Source organism: Limanda limanda, chromosome 16, assembly GCF_963576545.1.
Source record: "Limanda limanda chromosome 16, fLimLim1.1, whole genome shotgun sequence".
Taxonomy (NCBI): domain Eukaryota; kingdom Metazoa; phylum Chordata; class Actinopteri; order Pleuronectiformes; family Pleuronectidae; genus Limanda; species Limanda limanda.
Window position 1 is genome coordinate 18,094,164 of NC_083651.1, and position 21,937 is coordinate 18,116,100.

The 21,937-nt window shown below is 40.6% G+C and overlaps 1 protein-coding gene across 2 annotated transcripts; it reads left to right on the forward strand.

Moving 5' to 3' along the window:
• Window positions 1-2,940: 2,940 nt before the first annotated feature.
• slc12a8 (solute carrier family 12 member 8) lies at window positions 2,941-21,336 on the forward strand. Of its 2 annotated transcripts, none has more exons than XM_061088514.1 (14): window positions 2,941-3,134; window positions 4,022-4,177; window positions 4,859-4,996; window positions 5,783-5,974; window positions 6,048-6,279; window positions 12,507-12,620; window positions 12,792-12,879; window positions 13,302-13,389; window positions 14,806-14,952; window positions 18,123-18,759; window positions 18,845-18,942; window positions 19,031-19,148; window positions 20,486-20,546; window positions 20,749-21,336. In XM_061088514.1, exons 2-14 carry the CDS (start codon window positions 4,043-4,045, stop codon window positions 20,918-20,920), a joined length of 2,220 nt encoding a protein of 739 aa, XP_060944497.1. In that variant the 5' UTR covers window positions 2,941-3,134; window positions 4,022-4,042; the 3' UTR covers window positions 20,921-21,336. The 2 variants fall into 2 exon arrangements, with proteins under 2 accessions (XP_060944497.1, XP_060944498.1); XM_061088515.1 differs by having other exon boundaries at window positions 4,862-4,996.
• Window positions 21,337-21,937: the final 601 nt, after the last annotated feature.

Here is a 21,937-nt window from a genome sequence, read left to right on the forward strand (position 1 = left end):
GCACACATTCATGCAGGTTGGTTAGTGACAGACAGGGTTGCAAGCAATTGGTTTTGTTTAATACAGTTCTATGAGCAGTTGTATTTTCCCCGTCTTTATATTGTGAACAGGATTTCAACAACTAGGATTAAAAGTGTTTCAGAAACAACTGACCAAGCCTGAACTTCACGGATGGTGTGAGAATACAACAACTGGAGGGACCACACGTCTGTGATTGCTTGCTTCTCTCTCAGTGTCCTGCTCAAAACCCAAATCACCAATCTGTGTCAGTTAAACTTAAGATCTCCGGTCATATGTTTTATTAAGGGCGAGTGTCAACTGAGATGAAAGTTACTTCATGGCTGCGTGTGGGTCGTCCCTGTTAATTTCCTAAGGTGCTGAAGTGCACGCATTTGTCTACTTTTTACAAATCCGCAATTCAAGTAAGCTATGGTTTTTGCATTAGCTTTATTTTAGGACGTGTGGGTCGGGTCGGCGCATTCAACTGTTTCAAGCACCCATTGGCTGCAGCATAAATCGACATGCAGACAACCACCCGCATTAATCCCAAGATACTTTATTTTATCCTCATTGAACATTCCCTCTAGAATGTACAGACAATATTCTGCTGTAAATATATTGTATATTTTTACGTTCTGAGAACTGTTTGATCTCTGTGTCGGTTGCGGGACAAGGCTCATGCAAGCGACACTTTTTGACAGAGAAAGGCACATCTATTCGTTTAGAGCATTAAACGCTGCGTGTTCCTGAGGATAGTGTGTAAACAATGTTAGTAGAAGACAATTGACACTTTTACGGTTTTATTGGTTATAAAATTGCTTGGGATGTTGATTTTGCATCATGATGGGTTTTTACTGTACAAATCTGTATGTAGAAAAGCACCCAGAAAGTAATGCGCCAGCATTTTAGTATTCAACCTCAGCAGCTTAAATTCTTGTCAGTTCAAGTAGATTTTGAGTGGAATACTCAAAACAAATCTCTTTCCGTGGGTAAAATATTCCTTTACCTCCCTGTTTCACTGAAAGCAGTTTTAAAAGCACATTGCAGATGAGTAATTCTGTTTTGGGAAATTGTAAACTCCATTAAAGTGTTCATTTTGAATTCAGTTATAAAAAAAACTGTTGCTGGAGATTCATGACCTTATTATGAGCAGTACAACGGTATTTTTCCTTTTAATGAACTACTGTCAGTAACCTGGCCATAAGTGTCCTTGTATAAGCTAGAGAAAAAAAAGCTTGTCTGAAAAAAGAAAAAGATCTGAATTATGAATTTTTTGATAAAAAGTATTTTTGAAACATGTCCTCTATTGCTACCCTCGTTTTCTCTCTGTATAAGTCCTTTGTGTCAAGATGATTCAAACAGGATGGAGCGTGAACCTGAACCTGAACAGGCGTTTTCATACTTTTAACGAACTCTGACGAGGAAGCCTCATCGCTTCACTGCCACCGTGGGACGGGATGGCGTTGATCTTAAGTTAGACAGGGAGGATGTTTGCATGGGCTCTAACTTGTCGGTTCGAGTGAACTTGTTTTTTTTAATAATGTGCAGCTTTAATTGTAGCTGATAAATTTCAGTCAAGTAACCCCATATGATTACAACTTTTTGCAATATGTTATGGTTTGTAAACAATCAGATTAAATTGTTGTTTTGATTGTTGTGTGTCATGTCCTTATAAATAAAAATGATTCACACCATGAGCTTGGGTTGTTTTGAGATGAAGAGGCCTTTCAGCTTCTGGGGCCACATGTAGAATCACTAGTTTATTTAATTTGTCATAAGTCTGAGAACAATTGATGTGTTGTTGTATTGATTGTTCTTACTGGTAGATCCTGAATGGACTGTATTTATGTAGTGCATCCAGGGGCGGCTTGCGTAGATCAGTCACCTGTGAAGACCAGCATCATTTACCCCTGAACCAGCGCCATGGGTGGAACCAGGACACCAGTGGACACAGGAGCTGGGTCCGAACTCATGGGTAAGTTTGGCAGGCTGTCGTGTTGGCAGGACAAACAAAAATGAACCATAACCATTTCAAATTAAATATAAAACAAAATTTAATTAAATAAAAAAATGTAATTTAATTATTTTTTTTTTAAACTGCGCGTGCACATCCTGCGCAGAAGCTCATTGCGCAGGAATTGCGTGCGCAGTTTTTTGAAAAAAAATGTTTTATTCATTTATTTAGTTTAATTTTTCTTTTTTTATATTTAATTAATTTAAATGTAAGATATTGTGCAATGAATAGGTGGTTGAAGTCCTGCCAATTTTAGGGGTTCATTATCTTGCCAAGGACACTTTGGCATGCAAATGGGGAAGAGTGGGGATTGACCCACCAACCTTCTTGTTGGAGAAAGCCCACTCTACCCCCTAGGCCACACTGCCTGCTCATTCCCATGAGAAACAAAGCACACTAAGAAGATGGACAAGTTATTGTGTGTGTGTGTCTGTGTCATTCAATGCTGCTTTTGATACACATTTCAGAGAAAACCATTGTATTTTCTACTTTATTACATATATTTGACAGCCTTACTTAAAAGTTACTTTATATTTGTCATTAATAATGTCCATCTTAGTTTTTTAGAAGAGACAACTGTCAACCAAAAAAAGTATCTAATGAATGAATCAGCTAATTGTATAAATACGAGAAGGTAGTTGGAAAGTGAACAAACTTCATAAATTTGCTGTGAATCTTCTGCCACCTGAGGGATTATTATCCCTGCCACTGAAATCTTGTAAATAAACAGTTAAATCCCAAAGCACACTCAGGATTTCAGATCACTTCCTACACCTGCATGTTGACATTTCCGAGAACAAAAGAAAGAATCTTCCTCATATATTGAAGGGCCACATATTCGTGCATATGTTTCAGCTGTAATCATGAGTCAACCTTGTCTGCAGTGGGCCTTGCCAAAACTAACACAGGATCCTTGAGCAAAGCAGCACCACCCTGGAAGGTAACCAACACATCTACACGAACACCTGCTGCTGCTGACGTTTCACTGAACACGTGGACCTGATCACACTGACTGGATATAGATTCAAAAGGAAAAGAATGGATCGATGAATTCATCTGACATTTTACGCACGATTAACCCTTCTGCACCAGCATGGACTGACATGGAGCTCTGCCACAGGTACGGGTTCACTGCTCATTCTCAACATCACGCTGCACTCAATTAAAAAGTCTGTCAATCTAAAGTAAAACTTAAAGTAGACCAAGCTGTCTTGTGGAATTAGAAATAAACAGCGTCGGAACATATCGCCGCTTGGCCTCAAATGACTCGGCCGCGCGCAGTGCAGTCAATAAACAGACACTTGTTTTGCTTAACATTTCAATTTTAACTTGTTATACTTGTCGACTAATTCAATTGTTTGTTTTTTTTATTAAGTGGCCGAATTGCTTATAGTTTAATTTAAAACTGTCTCGTTTGATATTTAGAGTCTGTGGGCCAGTATGTTATACGCTAGACACCGGGAAACCTTAAATTGGAAGTTTTGTCAATGAGGTCTCGTTCCAAACGGTGTTCTACGCTTTGCACTGTGTAAACACGACAGCCTGTTAACGAGGAGACGAATGCTGTGTCTGAAATCATTATATCTATTCATCCTATATATTTTTTTAATATCCTCTTTTGTCTATTTAATTATTCTAATCAATATATTTATTGCAAGACAACATTTGAAAGTAACCACAAACATTTTGGTTTATGAAATCTACAGCTAAATGAGTAGACAGCTTAGTACTTGCTGCTGAGTGCAGGTCCATTTATCACTGTGCTGATGTGTTATTGTAAATACCAGGTTCACCATTCAGGTGCACACACCCTGTTGTATCCGGGTGTCCTCACCGGGAGAGGCGGGACTAACGCAGCCTTCTGTCAGTCTCATGACACAATCACAGCTTCACTGCCTCAGACGTTCATGCATTTGCTCAGTAATCAGAAGAAAAACGTACGTGGATTTATTTTTTCTTTTCATGTTGTCTTTTGACTTCTCGATCCGCTGCGGGACCACCCTGAAGGGGACATACCTGTAGGTTGCCATGGATACCCTCCCATTTGGTTGGACGGTCCACACTGGTGACCAGAATGGAGATGACCCTGGACTGTTGAAGGAGGGGGTCATCGACAACAACACAAACACACACGTCCAAGATCTGTTTCATGAAGATGCACAGGTATGATACGATGTAAATAAAACACAAGAGGTGAGAAATGTGCCTTGATATCTTAAATATTACCCAGATTCATGGAGATGAAGCCAATCTGATGACGAATACAAGAATGACTTTCTTATTTTTGTAAATTAAACAATAACAGGAGCCCTAAAAAACATCAGATATAGATTTACTATCACCAAGGGGATTGTGAGATTAAAAGGGTTACATAAATTGATATAGTTACTGGGTGGTGTCCAGTTGTGACTAGTTTTTAAAGGCGAAGTGAAGTAGTGTGGAAGTTTCCTCAGTCGTTTTATAAATGAATAACATGCAATGACTGTTTCCTCTTGTATGAAACTTAATCGTTAATCCCAGAGGTCAATCAGTAGAGTTCATAACTCTACCAAGATCAAATAAGGCCCCACTAAATTTCACTCACAAATATCAGTTTCCTAAATATTCCAGATTTTTTCATCAAGATTCCTGAATTATTCCCTTAGAAATTGGTGAGTTGTATAAATAGAAAACAAACACACTATCTTGGAATTTGACAGACGGTTTTGTTCTAATCTGTCCAGTAGTTTTTTGCATAATCAAACGGACAGTGGTGAAAACATATCCTCCTTGGTAGAGATACTAAATCATCTTAGATCTTCCAGCGCTGTACCGGTTGTGTTCCTGTGTTTTCTGGGTTTCCAGCAGCCGAGCCAGCCGTGGTGGAGGATCCAGGTGTTCGTGTGGGAGCCGGTGCGGTTCGGCACCTGGGACGGAGTTTTCACCACCTGCATGATCAACATTTTCGGTGTTGTATTATTCCTGCGCACCGGCTACCTGGTGGTGCGTTCACACTGCGTTTTACTCTCCATGTCTGTGCCTGTAGACAGTTATACAACCTTATCCAGTTAGACTCTCAACGTCTTTTAGAGAGAAGCTAAAAAATATAAAGAAATGCCATTAATTAAAAAGACAAAATCTGTAAGGAAAATGTCAAAACAAATGATGAAACTGATACGGATGTCCTCAGCCAGATTTTTTCCCCCTGACATCAGATGCATCCATTCGTCACTGTATCACTCTTCTGTAAAGGTCACAGAGAAGGAGTAATAACAGGAAATGAGACAGCTAAAAGGGGACAGACATGTTTCAAAGGTCCTTGGACATCAAACAAGGGACAGTACAGTTCATTGATCGCTTCTTTAACCCCAAGGCCACCGGGATTTCCCGTTGTCATTAGTTATCCTTAACATCAAGGCCACTAACAAGTGTGAGGAAGTGAAAATATGTTGGGCAGTTCCCTCCTGTCAATATAATTTTTAGTGTGCGGTATAAAGTAAAAAAAGTTATTGTTTTCTTTTAGAGAACTATGTAAGTTTTGAACATAGTGCAGCTTTATCTGGAATATACACATTTTTACATTATATTTACATTGAGTATGCAAACAGCTGTATTAGAAAAACTAGACATAAACTGAAAAATATTGGGGAAAATGTGGAGCTATATCTGTATATAGCTAACAACATTATAATAATAATATAAATGATAGAAACCGCAGATTTACATTAACAGTAGTATGTGCATTCATTAGTTTCTCATTTTCTCTTGTTTTACTATGAAAACTTCCAGGGGAACACAGGCGTGCTGCTCGGGATGCTCCTGGTTTCCTCGGTGGTGCTGGTTGCCTTGGTGACGGTGATGTCAGGGATCGGAGTGTGTGAGCACTGTGGTGTCGGGAGCGGAGGAATCTACTCCATGATCTCCACCGTCCTGGGCGGCAGGGTTGGGGGCACCATGGGCCTCCTGTATGTCTTTGGACAGGTGAGTATTTATGAAAGCTGAATATAATATTAGTTTGTGTGAAGTTTTGTGTAATATAACTTTGGCTCTGCAGTGCTCGGCTGGAGCCATGTACATCACCGGTTTCTCTGAGTCGGTGGCTGAGCTGCTGGGTCTGCAGACTCAGTGGGCGGTGCGCGGCATGTCGGCGGCAGTGCTGCTGGCCCTGCTCGGGATCAACCTGGCCGGCGTCAAGTGGATTGTCAGAATCCAGCTGCTGCTGCTGGCCGTCCTGGCCGTCTCCACGCTGGACTTTGTGGTTGGAAGCTTCACGCACCTCGACCCAGGTAGGATTTGAGCAGTAAATACTGATTTAAAGGGTAAAAAGGCAGATGGTTACTGACATTGTGGTTAAATCAGTTCTGCTGTGTCAGGCCGGTCTTTGTATGACTATTATCAGGTATATACCATGATCAAAAATAATCTTCAAATGATTCAATGGTGTAATATCACTACATCACCTGAGGAGGTTATGGTTTTATTGTTGTCTGACTCCTTCTTTCTGTCTCTGTTTCTCTCTGTCTGTCTGTCTGTCTGTTTGTGTCTTGAGGATTTTTGTAGATTTTTGTTGTTATTTTATTGAAACTTACTGGAAGGTTTGGGTATGGCCATGAATTTCTCATTCTACTGTAGATGGTCTTGGCTCTTTTTTGTTTCAGGTTTGAATGTCTGACCCGCTGAGACCAGCAGGTGGTGCTGTGGTACCACTTATGTGATCAATGCAAGTCTGTTTCCTGTGCGTTCTGAACACTTTCCCATCATACTGTGTGTGTGTGTGTGTGTGTGTGTGTGTGTGTGTGTGTGTGTGTGTGTGTGTGTGTGTGTGTGTGTGTGTGTGTGTGTGTGTGTGTGTGTGTGTGTGTGTGTGTGTGTGTGTGTGTGTGTGTGTGTGTGTGTGTGTGTGTGTGTGTGTGTGTGTGTGTGTGTGTGTGTGTGTGTGCTCTTGTACAGCTATCTTTGTGAGGACCAGTTTTAATCTACAACCTATGGAGTGAGGACATTTGGGGAAAGTGAGGACACTTTTTGACCGCCCCTTTAATGGACTGTTTTGGGGTTAAGACTTGGTTTTAGGGTTAGAATTAGATCTAGGTTAGGTCAAGGGTTAGGTATTTAGTTTGGATGATTAAGATTAGGGATAGTGGCTAGGGAATGCATAATTCCAATGAGTGTCCTCACTAAGACAGCTAAACAAATATTTGTGTGTGTGTGTGTGCTCTTGTACAGCTATCTTTGAGAGGACCAGTTTTAATCTACAACCTATGGAGTGAGGACATTTTGGGAAAGTGAGGACACTTTTTGACCCCCCCTTTAATGGACTGTTTTGGGGTTAAGACTTGGTTTTAGGGTTAGAATTAGATCTAGGTTATGTCAAGGGTTAGGTATTTAGTTTGGATGATTAAGATTAGGGTTAGTGGCTAGGGAATGCATAATTCCAATGAGTGTCCTCACTTAGACAGTGTGTGTGCGCTCTTGTACAGCTATCTTTGTTAGGACCATTTTGAGCCTAAAACCTACGTAGTGAGGACATTTCGGAGGAAATCAGAATCAGAATCAGTATCAGAAGGTATTTATTGCCAAGTAGGTTGACACCTACCTGGAATTTGCTCTGGTTATTGGTGCAATGAACATAGAAACATAAAAACACAATAAATACACCACACATAAGAAAAACAATAATAATAATTTAAAAAAACCACCAATATATATTTACTCACTATTTACTTCTTATTTACTCACTTTTTCTAATATTTATACAAGGTAGCATTTATTTAGACATAAACATATCTATATAAAAATATATAAAAGACAAAAGATATAAAAAGTGAAGTAAAAAGTGAAATTCAAAATGCAAAAAGCAAAACAGTGAAATTTTGGCAGGTCCTCACTTTGTGTCCCACCTTTAATGGACAGGGGGTTAAGACTTGGTTTTAGGGTCAGGGTTCAAATTAGAGTTAGGATAGGGTTAGGCATTTATTTGTGATGGTTAAGGTTAGGTTAAGGGGCTAGGAAAAGCATTATGCCAATGAGTGTCCCCACTAATATAGATGTGCAAACGTGTGGGAGTGTGTGCGTGTGCGCGTGTGCCATGTCTGTCTCGCTTGTCAACCTTTTAACCTGTTTGCCTACAGTAAAAAAAAAAGATTTCCCCTCAGTTTCTGTTTCCTTTTTTTCCAATATTCTGGTTTAAGCAGGTACAAAACTTGCATTGTGCTATATTCTTTTTTTTTTTGTGGTGCGGAAATGTTGCCCTTTTTAAGTATCTTGTATTCTTTTGCTGGCTTCAGGAAGTCCTTCCCTACATTTCCTGTTCTCACTGATTATCAACGTCCTGTCCAGTGGGCAACAAAGTAAATCACGAGTCGAGCCAGTAGTTTTGTGAATAAAGCAAGAACACACAATTTGACTTTACTTTACGCATTAATAGTAAGAGAAAACTCAGTGCACACACAATTGGCTTATATGGGTTTCAGACCACCTGTCCTATACTGGTTATTGTGGTGGATTCTGGCATGATCTAGCTTTAGTACTATAGTTTACCTCTGTGCCACTTACAGCAACAGTTGGTAGAGTAAAGTATGCCCTTGCTGAAGAACTGTGGGAGAACCGGGCGTGTAATGCCTTCTCCAGGTTTTTCCAATTAAGAGCTGCTGTGTGTTTTGCGGTGACCTCATGGTTGGCAGTGGACCAGCAGGTCCCCGAGCTAGCTGAACCAGCTCAGATTAGCTTGTGCTCGCTGGACGCCGAGGCACATCCTGAAGGATGAAGAGCCAATGCCAAAACCGTGTCGAAAATAAATGAGCAAATATTTAAATATTTGGTTCAGTTTCTAGTTTGAACCGTTATTTGAGGCTTTTCTTACTTTTTTATAAACGGCACCTGTAAACTGAATAGCACTTCATGAAAGGTCTAAAATGCAGGATTAATTAGAAATATTCATAAATTTATGATATAATTATTGAAAATATTTGCCAGAATAGTCAATACAGAAAAATATCTAATAATCGAATTATGTTTCAACGCTAAAAATGCATGATTCTGTTTATGTTGATTTTTGTTTGCGTTATCATCCAAGGTCTTAATGAGATGATCTTTCAAACTCTGATGCTGTTTCAGTCAGTTAGTTTATATATATATATAATGTACGTATTAGAACTCTCAGTTGTAGACTGACCTGGCTTCCTCATTTCTTCAGGCATTAGGATCTGCTAAGTGGCTTATAATGACAGGTCCTTCCTGCATAACTCTGACAGGTGGAGTTAGATTTGGTGACTGCACGGCTCCAACACCTAGAACAGCTCAGAATAGCGTTTTATCTTCCCATGTGGGAATCTGGAGGAGTTTTCCTTTTTCCAATTGGAGAGTAGTTAATAATTTAGTCTGGTCAGTAACACTGCCAAAGTATTGTCTCTGCAACTAAACAGTCCAAGTCCAAGCCGCTCTGATTGTGCTGCTTTAATGAAATACAATCTGACACAGATTACTCTGTCCCAAAACTTGGAGCGTATTCCCTACACAACAGGAAGCCATAATGTTCCCTTTGGGTCTGGAGTTTAGGGTGTTAGCCAGACTCACCCACATTTTTGGAAAATGAGGAGACAAGGCCGGAACTGAGATCTGAGGCTGTGGCCGCGACTCCAGGGACCGGCACACTTCACTCCGTGATTCTGTGGTAATATATGGTTCTCAGTCATCCCAGCAGGACGTGCCCCACCTCTGCAGCATCACAGCCGGCCCTGCTCCCCATGCACAGCAGTTTATAGTCATTGGTGTCGGAGAATAAGAGGTCAGTGAGTCAGGGAGAGAGGCCTCAGATGCTCATGTAAGCTGACTACACATTCCAGTCGGTATCAGAGGAATGCTGAGCTCAGAGAGGAGCCCCACTCCGCCTGTGCACTTGCTGTTCAACATACACGCTGAAATGTGGGTGCTGTGGTCTGTAGAGGGTTTTTAAAGCTGGGTTAGCAGCTCTGTGAGGACGTCAGGAGATACCTTGAGCTAAACGCTAACATCTACATCCTACATGCTCTCAATGACAATGCTAAAATGCTGATGCAGGATTACCACGGTCACCGCCTTAGTTTAGAATGTTAGCATGCTAAAATGAGCCAATTGGCACTAGCAATGTAATACAGAGGATAATCATGAGAATGCCAGTTGAAGAAAAAAATGAGAATGAGTAAATTAGAATGAAATAAAATGAATTGTGACCAGGAGGATTAGAGTTTGGCAGCACAACACATTGGAATCATTCCAATGAATCGGGTGCTTGGGAAGGAGACTTCCTCCTGGAGCCTCGACACTAGTGGTGATGGTGATGAGGAAAAAGAGCAGGTAGTTGGGATGTCTTATAAAGGCCTCTAATTGGACAGGATTTAAGTGTCCATTGAGATGGTGAAGGGCAGAGGAGGGTCACTAATTAATCACGGTACCGACAGCTGAATGACAGGAGGGAGGGAGCACATTTTAAACTCTGGCAGATCACAGGTGATTGGCTCAAGGCGAGCCTGTCAGGTTGTAATTCAATGAAAAGAAAGAATGATCCTGTGGAGCGTAAAGAAGGCAGAATCTGTGCATGTGACTTTGGAGAGATGTAAAGTATCGTCATCCAATTCATCTTTGTTATCTTAAATCTTTGTGCAGGCCATACTACAAATAAGAGCTTGGTATTGGAGGTGTGAGTTCCCACATAAACCGGAAAACACAACTTCTAAGGCATTTTTCATAGCTTTGTCCACAGCTCTTGAGATCAAACGCTGAAAACTCGGACAGTATTTCTAAACATTGAATTTGTGTTCATAGAAACACATTTTCCTCATAAATACGTGAACGCCCTCAACTGCAGAGAGTTGTTGGATGTTGGAGCATGATGTTGTAATATGGGTGGAGAGCCTGTGGTGCAGACATGGACACTGACTGGCCTGGATTTGTTAGATTGTGATTGTTTGCACAGAGGGCGGTCGCATCGGGTCCCAGAGTGAACAAGAGTTTGGGCTCCAAGTACCATTTGATGTCAAGTTTTTGTAGCCTCCTTTTAAATTCCTACCCTGGAAATTATGTGCACGAGGAATAACAAGCTTTTTCTTGGTTTGGGCTTTTGACTAACACAAAAGAGAAAGAAAAAAAAGTGCAAGGTCTCCCTCTCTCTCTCTTGGTCTCACTCTCTGTCTCCCTCTCTCGCTCGCTCTCATTCTTTTTTCTCTCAAACTTGGAAGCTGTTGAGCTTCTGAAAAGGGCGGCGACTTCCTTTTGGATAAACATGTCATTAATCTGACAGAACACATTCTTTCCCATCGCAAGATAACCGAGGGGGAAATGTCCGGTGTTGTAACAAGTTCAGCCTGCACGCTTTAAATGCCCCCCCCATCAGTGCAGAACAATCTCCCTCACTCAACCACCAAACTTAGACTCAACAACCCGCACTCATCTTTTATGCTGCATATTTTTTTTAAATGAATTTCTACCTATTGTTGTCATTTGTTTGATCGAAATGCACACAATTTAATCTCATATTCTGGACATGTGATCCTACAACTTGTTTAGTGCGTTTAAATTGCTGGGAATTGCAGATCTATCCAAATAAGTTCCTTAGAGTTATAAACTCCAGCTTCCCTTTGTGATGTACTGATTGTTAAGCCTTGTGTCTCTACACTTTGCAGACATGATGGGATATTTTCCAAACCTATAGTTTTTGGTATCTTACAGGTCTTGCATAAGGAAAATCCCCTGGTGCAGACATGATGTGTTCACATTTCCCGTTTTTCTCAATGTCTCCAGGAAGTGCAGTGTAAAAAAAACCCATCACTATTAAGCATCCTGGACAAAAAATTATGACTGAATAGAAAGAAAATGAAAACACCACTGCAGTAAGCAGCTGATTACATTACATCATGCTGTAGCTGGAGGGAGAAATAGAGGCTGTAGTCTGGCGATACAGTCATTGGGGAAAAGGGCTGATTTAAAAGTTGATTATCACATAGGAAACATAGAACAGCCCAAGGCCCAACGGACCCTTAGGAAAAAACACATATAAATTCACTAGATCCAGATTTTTATCTGAGTCTGCAACAAATTGCAGTCCCCTAAACATGTCTCTTTTTTTTATTAAGATCCATGAATTATTCTCTGAGATATCAAGTCAAATGTTTAAAAGTGGTAACAAATACAGTGAAAAAAAAAGCATTACTGGAACCGCCCCCTGATCCAGATCTGCAGCAAAAGGTATTGAGTTCTTTGGTGGGTCATGCTCCGCCCCTCCACAAAATTTCATGGAAATGGGTTGAGTAGATTTCTGTGTTAGCCTATAAAAAAAACAAAACAATAGCAAACGATAAGCTAATGTTCTGTGCGAAGGTACTATTCAAATATTGTTTATACCTTCTGTAATTTATACATAATGTGATTTTTATACAGCTCATTTTATACGTATATCTGCAGTTGACATGTTTATACTCACCTTGTCCCGACCTAAGGTTCACTGCTGATTTTTATTGTTCGTTGCTTGCTCTTCTTTCAGAGCATGGTTTCATTGGTTATTCACCTGAGCTGCTCAGCAGCAACACAAAGCCTGATTACACTCCTGGAGAAAACTTCTTCACAGTGTTTGGGGTCTTCTTCCCTGCTGCTACAGGTGATTAGACCCCACCCTCGCCTTTAATAGTTAGAAAACATGTGCTGTTAACTCTCCCATTCTTTCAGCTATATGGAATATTAAAAGATCCTTTTGTATTGTAAAGTATGTTGTGTACATTTCTGTGGTTTTCCTTAACCCATGTGTGTGTGTGTGTATGTGTGTGCGTAGGGGTAATGGCAGGCTTCAACATGAGCTCAGACCTTCAGCGGCCAGAACACAACATCCCTGTGGGAACGCTGGCAGCTCTCTTCACCTCGTATGACAACAGCCCAAACACACTCCCAAACAAACGTATACAACACAGCGATATTGTAAAAAGACGAAAACACCCCAGTGAAATAGTACACAATGAATTATATAAGACTACAGTGAAGGTGCACAGACTGACCAAGGTACCGTGAATGTAGTTACACGAATTCTAGAAAACCACCAGAAAACTGATTATTTCATAGAGTTCTTTTACTTCACTGTATGGATGGAATGATCCTTCTTAAATTTTGTGTTATCTTATAACAAGGACGGCCTTTTCTATTTCCACCAGAGAGAATAAACATCCCACATTCCCAGCATGACTCTATCTGTCACTTTTAGAGCTCTGATGACACAATTTTTCCTATTAATAGTGAGAAAGGAGCCGTTGTTAATAGTTCTGCGTGGTGTACTGTTGGTGACCCGCAGGTGGTTCCTGTATCTGGTCTTTGCCTTCCTCCTGGGGGCCATCTGCACCAGAGAAGCTCTGCGCTATGACTTCTTGATCGCAGAAAAGGTAAACTCCTCTCTTTGTTTCCATCCTGCCCTGTGAGAGAGGCCCTCTGGCAGCAGGGTTGAAAGACTGTATATATTTTCCTAAAATGGTTGAGATGTAAGAACCTTTGACCCTATTTTTTCCCTCAAGTGGACATTTTCATGTTCAAGCTAGGCAGATGTTTCGTCTGCTCATCATGAAACATTTTTCTGCTGCATTGTTTTTGTAAGTATTCAACAGAATTTGTGTAATTTCTTATTACCCTGGACCGATTACCATGACCACAGTTCCCAGACCTTTTCCCACACATGCCAATAGTGCCAGAGGGCGACCTACAGCCATGCAGCAGACATCACTTTGAATTTACATAAGTTACTTGGATATGCTAAGAGAACAGGAAGCATCACGTACAGTTTTAATGCAGTGCAAACATCATCACATGATTCAACCCACTCATTTGTGACTTTGAAATGTCATGATCATGCAACTTTTTTGAATCACATTTACTCGAACATTTAAAGAGCATATCAGCCCGATCTGTCACTTTTGGATTGGGTTACATTCACTTACATTTATTGTGTCTATTTCACTGATCACTCATTGGCTGTTTTCTTGCAATTATTATTTATTATGGAGTGGTTTCAGAAATTCTAAAAATGTTTACAAGCACACAATCACAAAGTGAAAAGAAAAAACATCTGGATTCGCCTCCTGATCCGGATCTGTACCAAAATGTCAGTGGTCCTTCCCTGAGCAATTCTGCATCATTTCACCAGGTCTTGCTGTAATTGGTCTTGTAGTTTTTTGTGTGACCCAGCTAAATAACAGACAAATAAACAAACGCAGATGAAAACATAAGCCCCTTTGCTGGAGGTAATAACTGACTGGAAGATACAGCTCATGTAACATAAAGACGTAAAATAGCATTTACACAGGTTTAACGTGGGTTCTATGAATTTCAGCAACAATGGAGCATGTGTCAGGCTCCATATGGACAACTGATGTGAGGAGGGCAGGGTAGATTTACATAGAGCAGAGCTGAGTTCATAGGGACAAACACAGGAAGTCTTTATTAAAGTGGGAGGGGGTGATTGAGCTGTGATTCTGATGACGAATCAATGATGTTTCGGATGCTGCTGAGTCATCTGACAGTTTGTGGCAGAAATTGTTTTAGTATGAGCTCAGCTGGTGGCGGACTACTTCTCACCATATAACAGTTTCAAACAGCAAGACTGTGATCAATATATTATCAAAACTCACCCATTACACTCGCTCTATAATGAAAACATAATATTTGGCTCAAACCCTCAGTGTTCGGCTCTCATTGTTTTCGTAAGGAGCTGGCTGCAGCGGAACTGAACTGGGTGTAGCTGTTGTGCGCTCTCGACCCCACCCCATCCTCTTCCACCCCTCTGTTTGTTTTCCTTCTTCCTCCAGGTCTCCTTGGTGGGTTTCCTCTTTCTGCTGGGCCTCTACGTCTCCTCACTGGCTTCCTGCATGGGCGGCCTGTACGGTGCACCCAGGATCCTGCAGTGCATCGCCCAGGAGAGGGTGATCCCGGCTCTGGCCTGTCTGGGAAAAGGGGTGGGTGGATGGATGAATGGATGGATGGAGCCACGAGGGGAGTGATGACTGGATTCACATTGACAGCTTGCTGAAAAATATTGGCTTAAGACTCCAGTCTAGATTGTTCAGTGAGTGAATGTGTCTAAGAGTGAGTGCACAGTAGTTACCTGCTGTTAACCAAGTTTAAACTTTCACACTTACACTTTTTTATCCGATGACCTGGTTTGGATTGAGTTGATGATCACAGTCAGTAGAACCTGATGAAATTCTGCTAAATTCATCATTTTGGCATTTTACAGCCTCAGACACAAATCCCATCAGAGCTTGTAACCTGGAGTGAATTAGAGAAGGATCATTTCATTTAGTTTGGAAATAATGTTTTTCCTTAACCTTAGTGTCAGATAAACATGCTGATGTCTTTTTAATGCCTCTGTGTGCAGTAATCTGAGTGAGATTACTCAGCTTTTTCCCAATTTATTCAGTTTCCACAGTTTTAGACTTTATTGCCGTTTGCAAAAACATGAGGACCATGGAAGTTTTGTGCAGTTCTCCAGTTTGGTTTTAAAAGAAATGTAACCATTTAAAAATAGTAAGAAAAGCTTGTACACTTTTTAAAGTATATATATCAAGTTAATTTATCCACCTTTGAAGTAGTTTGACAAAATAATTCCAAATAAAATTCCGCTTTTTTATGTCTCCAAGCCAGCGACAGCTCTCAGGTCGACTGTCCCGTTCTTATGAACACGATATCTTAAGAAAACCTTGAAGGTACTGTTCAAATTAGTTTTTGTACAAATGTTCATTTGGACTCAAGTATGACCTGAGTATAATTTGGTGGTGAAAGGTCATAGTCACCTAACAAAGCACGTTTATGGTCTTGTGAACGCAACATCTCAGGAGCACCTTGAGGGACATTCTTCCAACTTGGAACAGACATTCACTTTAACTCAAAGATGAACTGATTACATTGTGAGTGGTAAAAGGTCAAAGGTCACTGTGGCCTCACAAAACATGTTTTTGGCCTCTTGAACATGATGTCTCAAGTCAGCCCTTAGGAATTTCTTTTCATTTTAACCAGTTGTCACTTTGACTCAAATATGCACTGATTAGACTTCAGTGGTCAAAGGTCACAATGACCTGGAAAAAATGGATGTGGACTAAAACTGCATTGGTTTGCAGAGGCATACAACCACAGGTCAGTATTTTTGGTTGGACCTTTTTTTTTTAACTGTATTGTATTATTCCGGCACTATACTGATCACAGACATTCATAGATTGAACAGAAATACAATGATCTCAGTATTCACTGTACCTTCAAACTACAATCTCATAAAAAGGGAATGTGTGTTTTTTTTCTAGCTCAGACAAACAATCCCCAGGAACTGAACAACACCTTTAAATGTTTTTTCATTACCTGAATCCTTATTATTATTATATTTTCAGTAATGTTGTCCCAGATTAAGAGTAACTGACATTTTGTATGTAAAAAGTTTACTAAAGATGAATGTACAGGGCGTTGTGATGGCTGGACTCAAAAGGAAGCAGTGACACGACTACCTAATTATTATGTGCGGGCTGTTCTGTAGAAGTGCGTTCAGTGGGCTGACTGCATCACAGCCAAGACTTAAGACTCTCTCCTGCTACACACACATTGTCACGTTGCCGCTCTGACCTCGTCCACCCCAGCTTTCCTCAGACTACCCTGGGACAGCAGCAGCGCCTGACCTCTCTCAGCGGGCTGGAATGAGGCTCTAGACATCTTGGGCCAAATCAAAGCATCAGAACAAACGCAGGAAGGGCGACGGGCAGGGCTGCGCTCCGCTGTGTGCTCTGGAGGGCTGCCAGGCACACTGCAGGGCTCCTTAAACTCTACGACAGGACCTGGGAAGTGAAAGCAAAATGCTTATCAAACCACATGCACTGCAGAAAGGACAGAAAGAAAGCACTTGGTTTTAGAATTTTGAGGCCAACTCAAACTCGAGAAAAGATTTGAAGAAAATTGCCTGCAGTTCTGCCAACCATCTTTGGGGTTTTCTTTTTAGATAAAATATAACAATCAAATAGTAACTATTCTTGTGTTGCTGCTCAACATGGTCTGGTATAAACCAATTTACCCTTTAACCAGTGTATACCAAATACAAATGTATTTTTTATTTTATTTAGTGAAATTAATATATATAAATATACATAAACAAATTATCTTCTGGACACTCAGTAGTCACTTGGTAGACCTGCACAGTCTTGGTGAAAAGCCAGAGAATTCCTCTGTAGACCCCGTTGCATGACCTCCACTCTAAACAACACTTTTGTTATTTTGTGTCTTGCCATCATGCATTAACTACTATGGGTAACTTCACAAATGAAACTAAAGAATGTTAGCGGAAGCAAATTATTTCTAAGTTAAAAAGCTAACAAAGCCATTAAATATGTTTTGGTGACTTTAATAAATCCTAGTAACCCAAACAATCTCAAGTTTAAGTTTTACAGTGTAAAACAAGGTCTGACTTTTGACAAAGGAATTTTAGTCGAATTGTTTTTGTTCTCTTGCTTGAACCCATGTTTCACAAATGATATAAGATTTTTAGACCATCAGATTCAGTTAATTCAATTGTTTTTTCTCCTTGGACATTAAACCCTCCTGAAGTCAAACTCAAAACAACTTTTTATTGTGGAGAATTCTCTAATAGAAAGATAAGCATCATTTCTGAAGTGGGACTGACTTTCTCATGGGCCTTGCAGATGTCCAGGGTCAGGTTAGCCTGTGAGTAATGACTGAACGTGGCTCCTGACCAACCACAGGCCACATGAAGTCATGAGAAGATTTTGTGGAATGGTTTATTTAGTTGTAACAGAAACATGAACTTGTATTTTGATAGTTGTTTACCAAGATCTTAGTCTTACTGAAAGTATATAAAATGCACTATATTTACAGTATATACAGTATGTATGTATAAGACATGGTATAGTCATAAGTAAACATTCCAGTGCTAATTTCTAATAAATCCAAATATCATTGAGAGGAAGTAAATGATCTCTAAATAAAAATAATATCTTTCTGCTGGTTTGGTTTTATTTAATTCAATTGGTCAAAGGTCACAGTGACCTCAAACATAAGACTGGCATAAAACCACCATAATTGTTTTGTGTGGTGCGGCTGTCACTAACCTCACTGTGTGGATCTCTCGCAGAAAGGCCCAAACAAGACCCCGGTGGCTGCCATCTGTCTGACCAGCCTGCTCACCATGGCCTTCATTTTCATCGGCCAGGTCAACGTGCTCGCTCCCATCGTCACCATCAACTTCATGCTCACCTACAGCTTCATCGACTACTCTTACTTCAGCGTGGTCATGACCTTCCGGCTGCAGAGCAAAGAGAAAAGGGACGCCCTCACCCTGGCCCGGAGAAACCAGCGCAGGTCTGTCACACAGAGCTCCAGGCCGCTTCTTGAAGATTCTCTCCCCAACTATGGGAGCGGAGGCAAGAGTCCGCAGAGCAAAGGCACTTTATCGGAGTTCACCAAGGACATGGATCAGATGTTTCCCCCTGTCTCAAATGTTGACGCAGGGGCTGAGAACTCCTTTTCTTTGCAAGAGTTGAGCAGCCGGGGAAAGGGCAGAAAGGCTACTGCTAAACAGACACTGATGGACAGCTTTGGTTTGGACCTGAACAGAAACATGTTCTCAGAAGAAGAGAAAGGAGAGGAAACTGGTTCATACGAGGAAGTTGAGGTGCAGCCTGGAAGCGGTGAGCCCAGAACTGGAGAAGAAGAGTCGCAGGTCAAAAATTGTACAAAACCGGATTTAGGTGCCGACCATCACAACACAGGTGATTGGCTAATCCACTGAAACATTAGACAACTATTTGTACCTGCTTTTTATGACCCCCCCCTCATGTTATTTAACATGTCCAGGTGCTGAAGCTAAAGCAGAACAACAGAGCTTCGAAATCAAGGCCTTGCAGGATTCAGTCTACACAAAGTTCAGCAACCACTGGGTCGCTCTCATCGGGGTTCGTTGAATATTTCTTTTTGTCCTCATGGAATTATTACTGATAGTTGCAGAACTCAGTGATTTAGCTTAATTTGTTTTCCTTTCAGGCTTTGACCTCTTTAGTGATCATGTTTGTTATCCAGTGGGTTTATGCCTTGGCAAACATAGTCGTGGCCTTGCTGCTCTACTTCTACATCGGGAAAACAAGCCCCGGACTTCCCATAGGTGATTGTTTCACTTCATTTTCAGTCATCACTTAACCCAATAATTTGTTTTGATGCTGGTAAAAACAAATTGCTGTTTTTGTTGCATCGGCGAGTATATTAAGAAAACATAACTTCCTTGACTTAGGTAAAAATCCATGACAATAACTGATATGTGCTGCGTTATAGTGTTTCTTGCTTTGATTTTCGTAGAGGAAATAATGCGATTGGTACTTAGATCTGATTATCTTCTCAGTTGTTACCAACTACACTTCATTCACATTGCATTTTATGAATTATCTGTCTATTTATCTATCAATCTTTCTATCTCTCTATTCAGCTCTATATCTCTCTATCTATTCAGCTCTCTATATATCTAGATTATACATAATCAAATCCTATTTTATGAACATGTATTGTTTTCCATATTTACTTTAAATAGTCGTCTGCTGCTTTTTACCTGGTGTGTAATTTTTAACTTAACTTGAGGCTTTATAATTGTAAGTGTAGCCTAAAAGTAATGTCTTACATAACCTTGAGCAAGATTCCTGTCTTAATATTGTTAGTTGAGCATATAGTTTAAATTGTCTATATGTCCAGCAAAATGAATCTACATTTTACATTTGAAGCATGTAGATTTGATGCCCGTGCTCCGTGGTTATTTGACCTGGTAACGTAATTACACACATTGCTGGGAGTTTCACTTGCGGCCTCTTTGCCTGGAAGGCTGGCAGCTGTTGTGGCTTAGAGGATTTCTGGGATAGCTGGATGGGACACTCTGCATCTGACTCACCACAGTACAGTGTGCCAAGAGCCGTGAGTGTCAAACACTTGTTGCACAGGTGGTCGATGAGATTGTGTGTGTGTGTGTGTCACTCTCTGTTACTGTTACTCTTGCTATGTTACAGCTTCAGAGATTTACACACCAAGCAAGGTCTCCAATGTAAATTCAATCTTAATAAAGTATTATTTCTATTCTTATTAGCTCTGTCATTGCTGCTTGTAAGGGTTGGCTACAGGCCAAGGAAGAACCCATTCACTTTTGGTGTGAGATGTGACCAAAGGGGCAGATCTAGGATTAAGGATTACAAGGGAATTTCTCGACATCTTTGTGAATTGCTCAAGAAATAATGCAAAATACTTTGAACATTTGTAAATAGCAGATTGCAGATATTGCTGTGTATGTGGTATTTGTATATAATCTCAATCCATATGGTGATAAAGTGGTCTGTCAGCCTTGGAAGACGTATGAACTCTCTGACTAACCTTCTAGTTATACAGTTGTCTTCTGCAGATACAATTTGAATTAACTTGTTGAGCTCATGTGGAAAAAAACTAATAAATCTTATGTATTTGCAGGTATTGCAGCTCGATTCAGCTTTTTCACGTGGCTCAGATCAACACTGAGTAGCATTTGCAGGTATTGTGTGCTCGTATTTATCTGTTCAGATCATTGATAAAAACAGGCGGAATCTTGAGTGATTTTTCATCTTTTTTATTGGCTCTAATACAAGGTCATAAAACATTTCATGAGGAATTCTGCTTGTAATATTTTTTCAGTAATATGCTATTTTCCATCCCAACCTTACCGTTTTTCTCTGCACTGGTTCCCTCTCCTCCAGGGGCAAAGGATCTCCCCGGGATGAGGTCATAGTGACGCCCTCTCTGTCCGGGGTCGGGCTGAAAACCAGGCAGCTGACGGAGGAGAACGCTGACTTTGCCTCTCGCCACCGCTACCACCAATCCTCATTCATCGTGTCGGACAAGATGGTGCAACCGCCATCACTCCGCTGACTCAATCAGACACTGCTCCGGTTGCATGTCGTACAGCTTGACAGCCCGAACCCACACTATCTGCCTCAAATTGTGTCACATTTGTTCTCACAGTGACATTTAACGGCACCACGCTGAGGAACTCTGAACTGTTTCTAGAGTTACAGTGTGTGGGTTTGTGCAAGAGAACGAGAGAGATGTCTGAAAAAGTGGACGTAGCTGGAGTTTGTCGCTTTTTTTCTTCCATTAAAGAAAATAGTTTGTCTTAATATACTTTAATTTTATCAACTTTAACTGATAAATCACAATCGGTGATTGTCAGATTATTCTATTGCTGGGCCACTTCCAGGACGTCCAGCCAGCACAGTGCTTATGAGGAAAACATTATCCTTTGTACATACGACACATAAAGGTTTAATAAATAGACATAAACTCAATTCTGCACGTCTCCAGTGAATAATTGTTTTGGTGAGGTTGTTATTGAGCTTTTCTTAGTAAAATTGCAGGGTTAGGGTTATGGTTATATGGTACTGAGCTCTTCAAGGTATGATGGTGCCATATTATTAAGGGCCTTGAAGGCGAGGAGGAGAATTTTAAATTGTACTCTAAGTTTAACAGGAAGCCAGTGTAGTGAGGACCAAAGGCCATTCTTAATTCTAGGAACAGCGATATTTGAAAATGACCTGAACAGAAGGTCTATTTAGTGGCTGTTGTGGAACTTTTGTTCGAGAACAGCAAAAAAGAGAAATGTGTGCCAATAAACCAAGCAAAGAAGAAGATAAAACAGTTTTCAGACCATATCCATGCCAAAGAGTGTGATTGAGATGGCGGTAATGCACCTTCACATTGGTCTCCGGCCGCCAATAAACCAAACTAAGAAGTATTTTTTACTCTCCTATCATAGTTTTTGTTTGTATAGGCTGAAATAACAACAATGAGCCACATTGAGAAAAATTGTCAAATACAAGCAATGCAGAAATACAAAATAATAGGAAAAAAACAATAACGTTTTACCTTTTCCCTTAAATGAAGCATTGC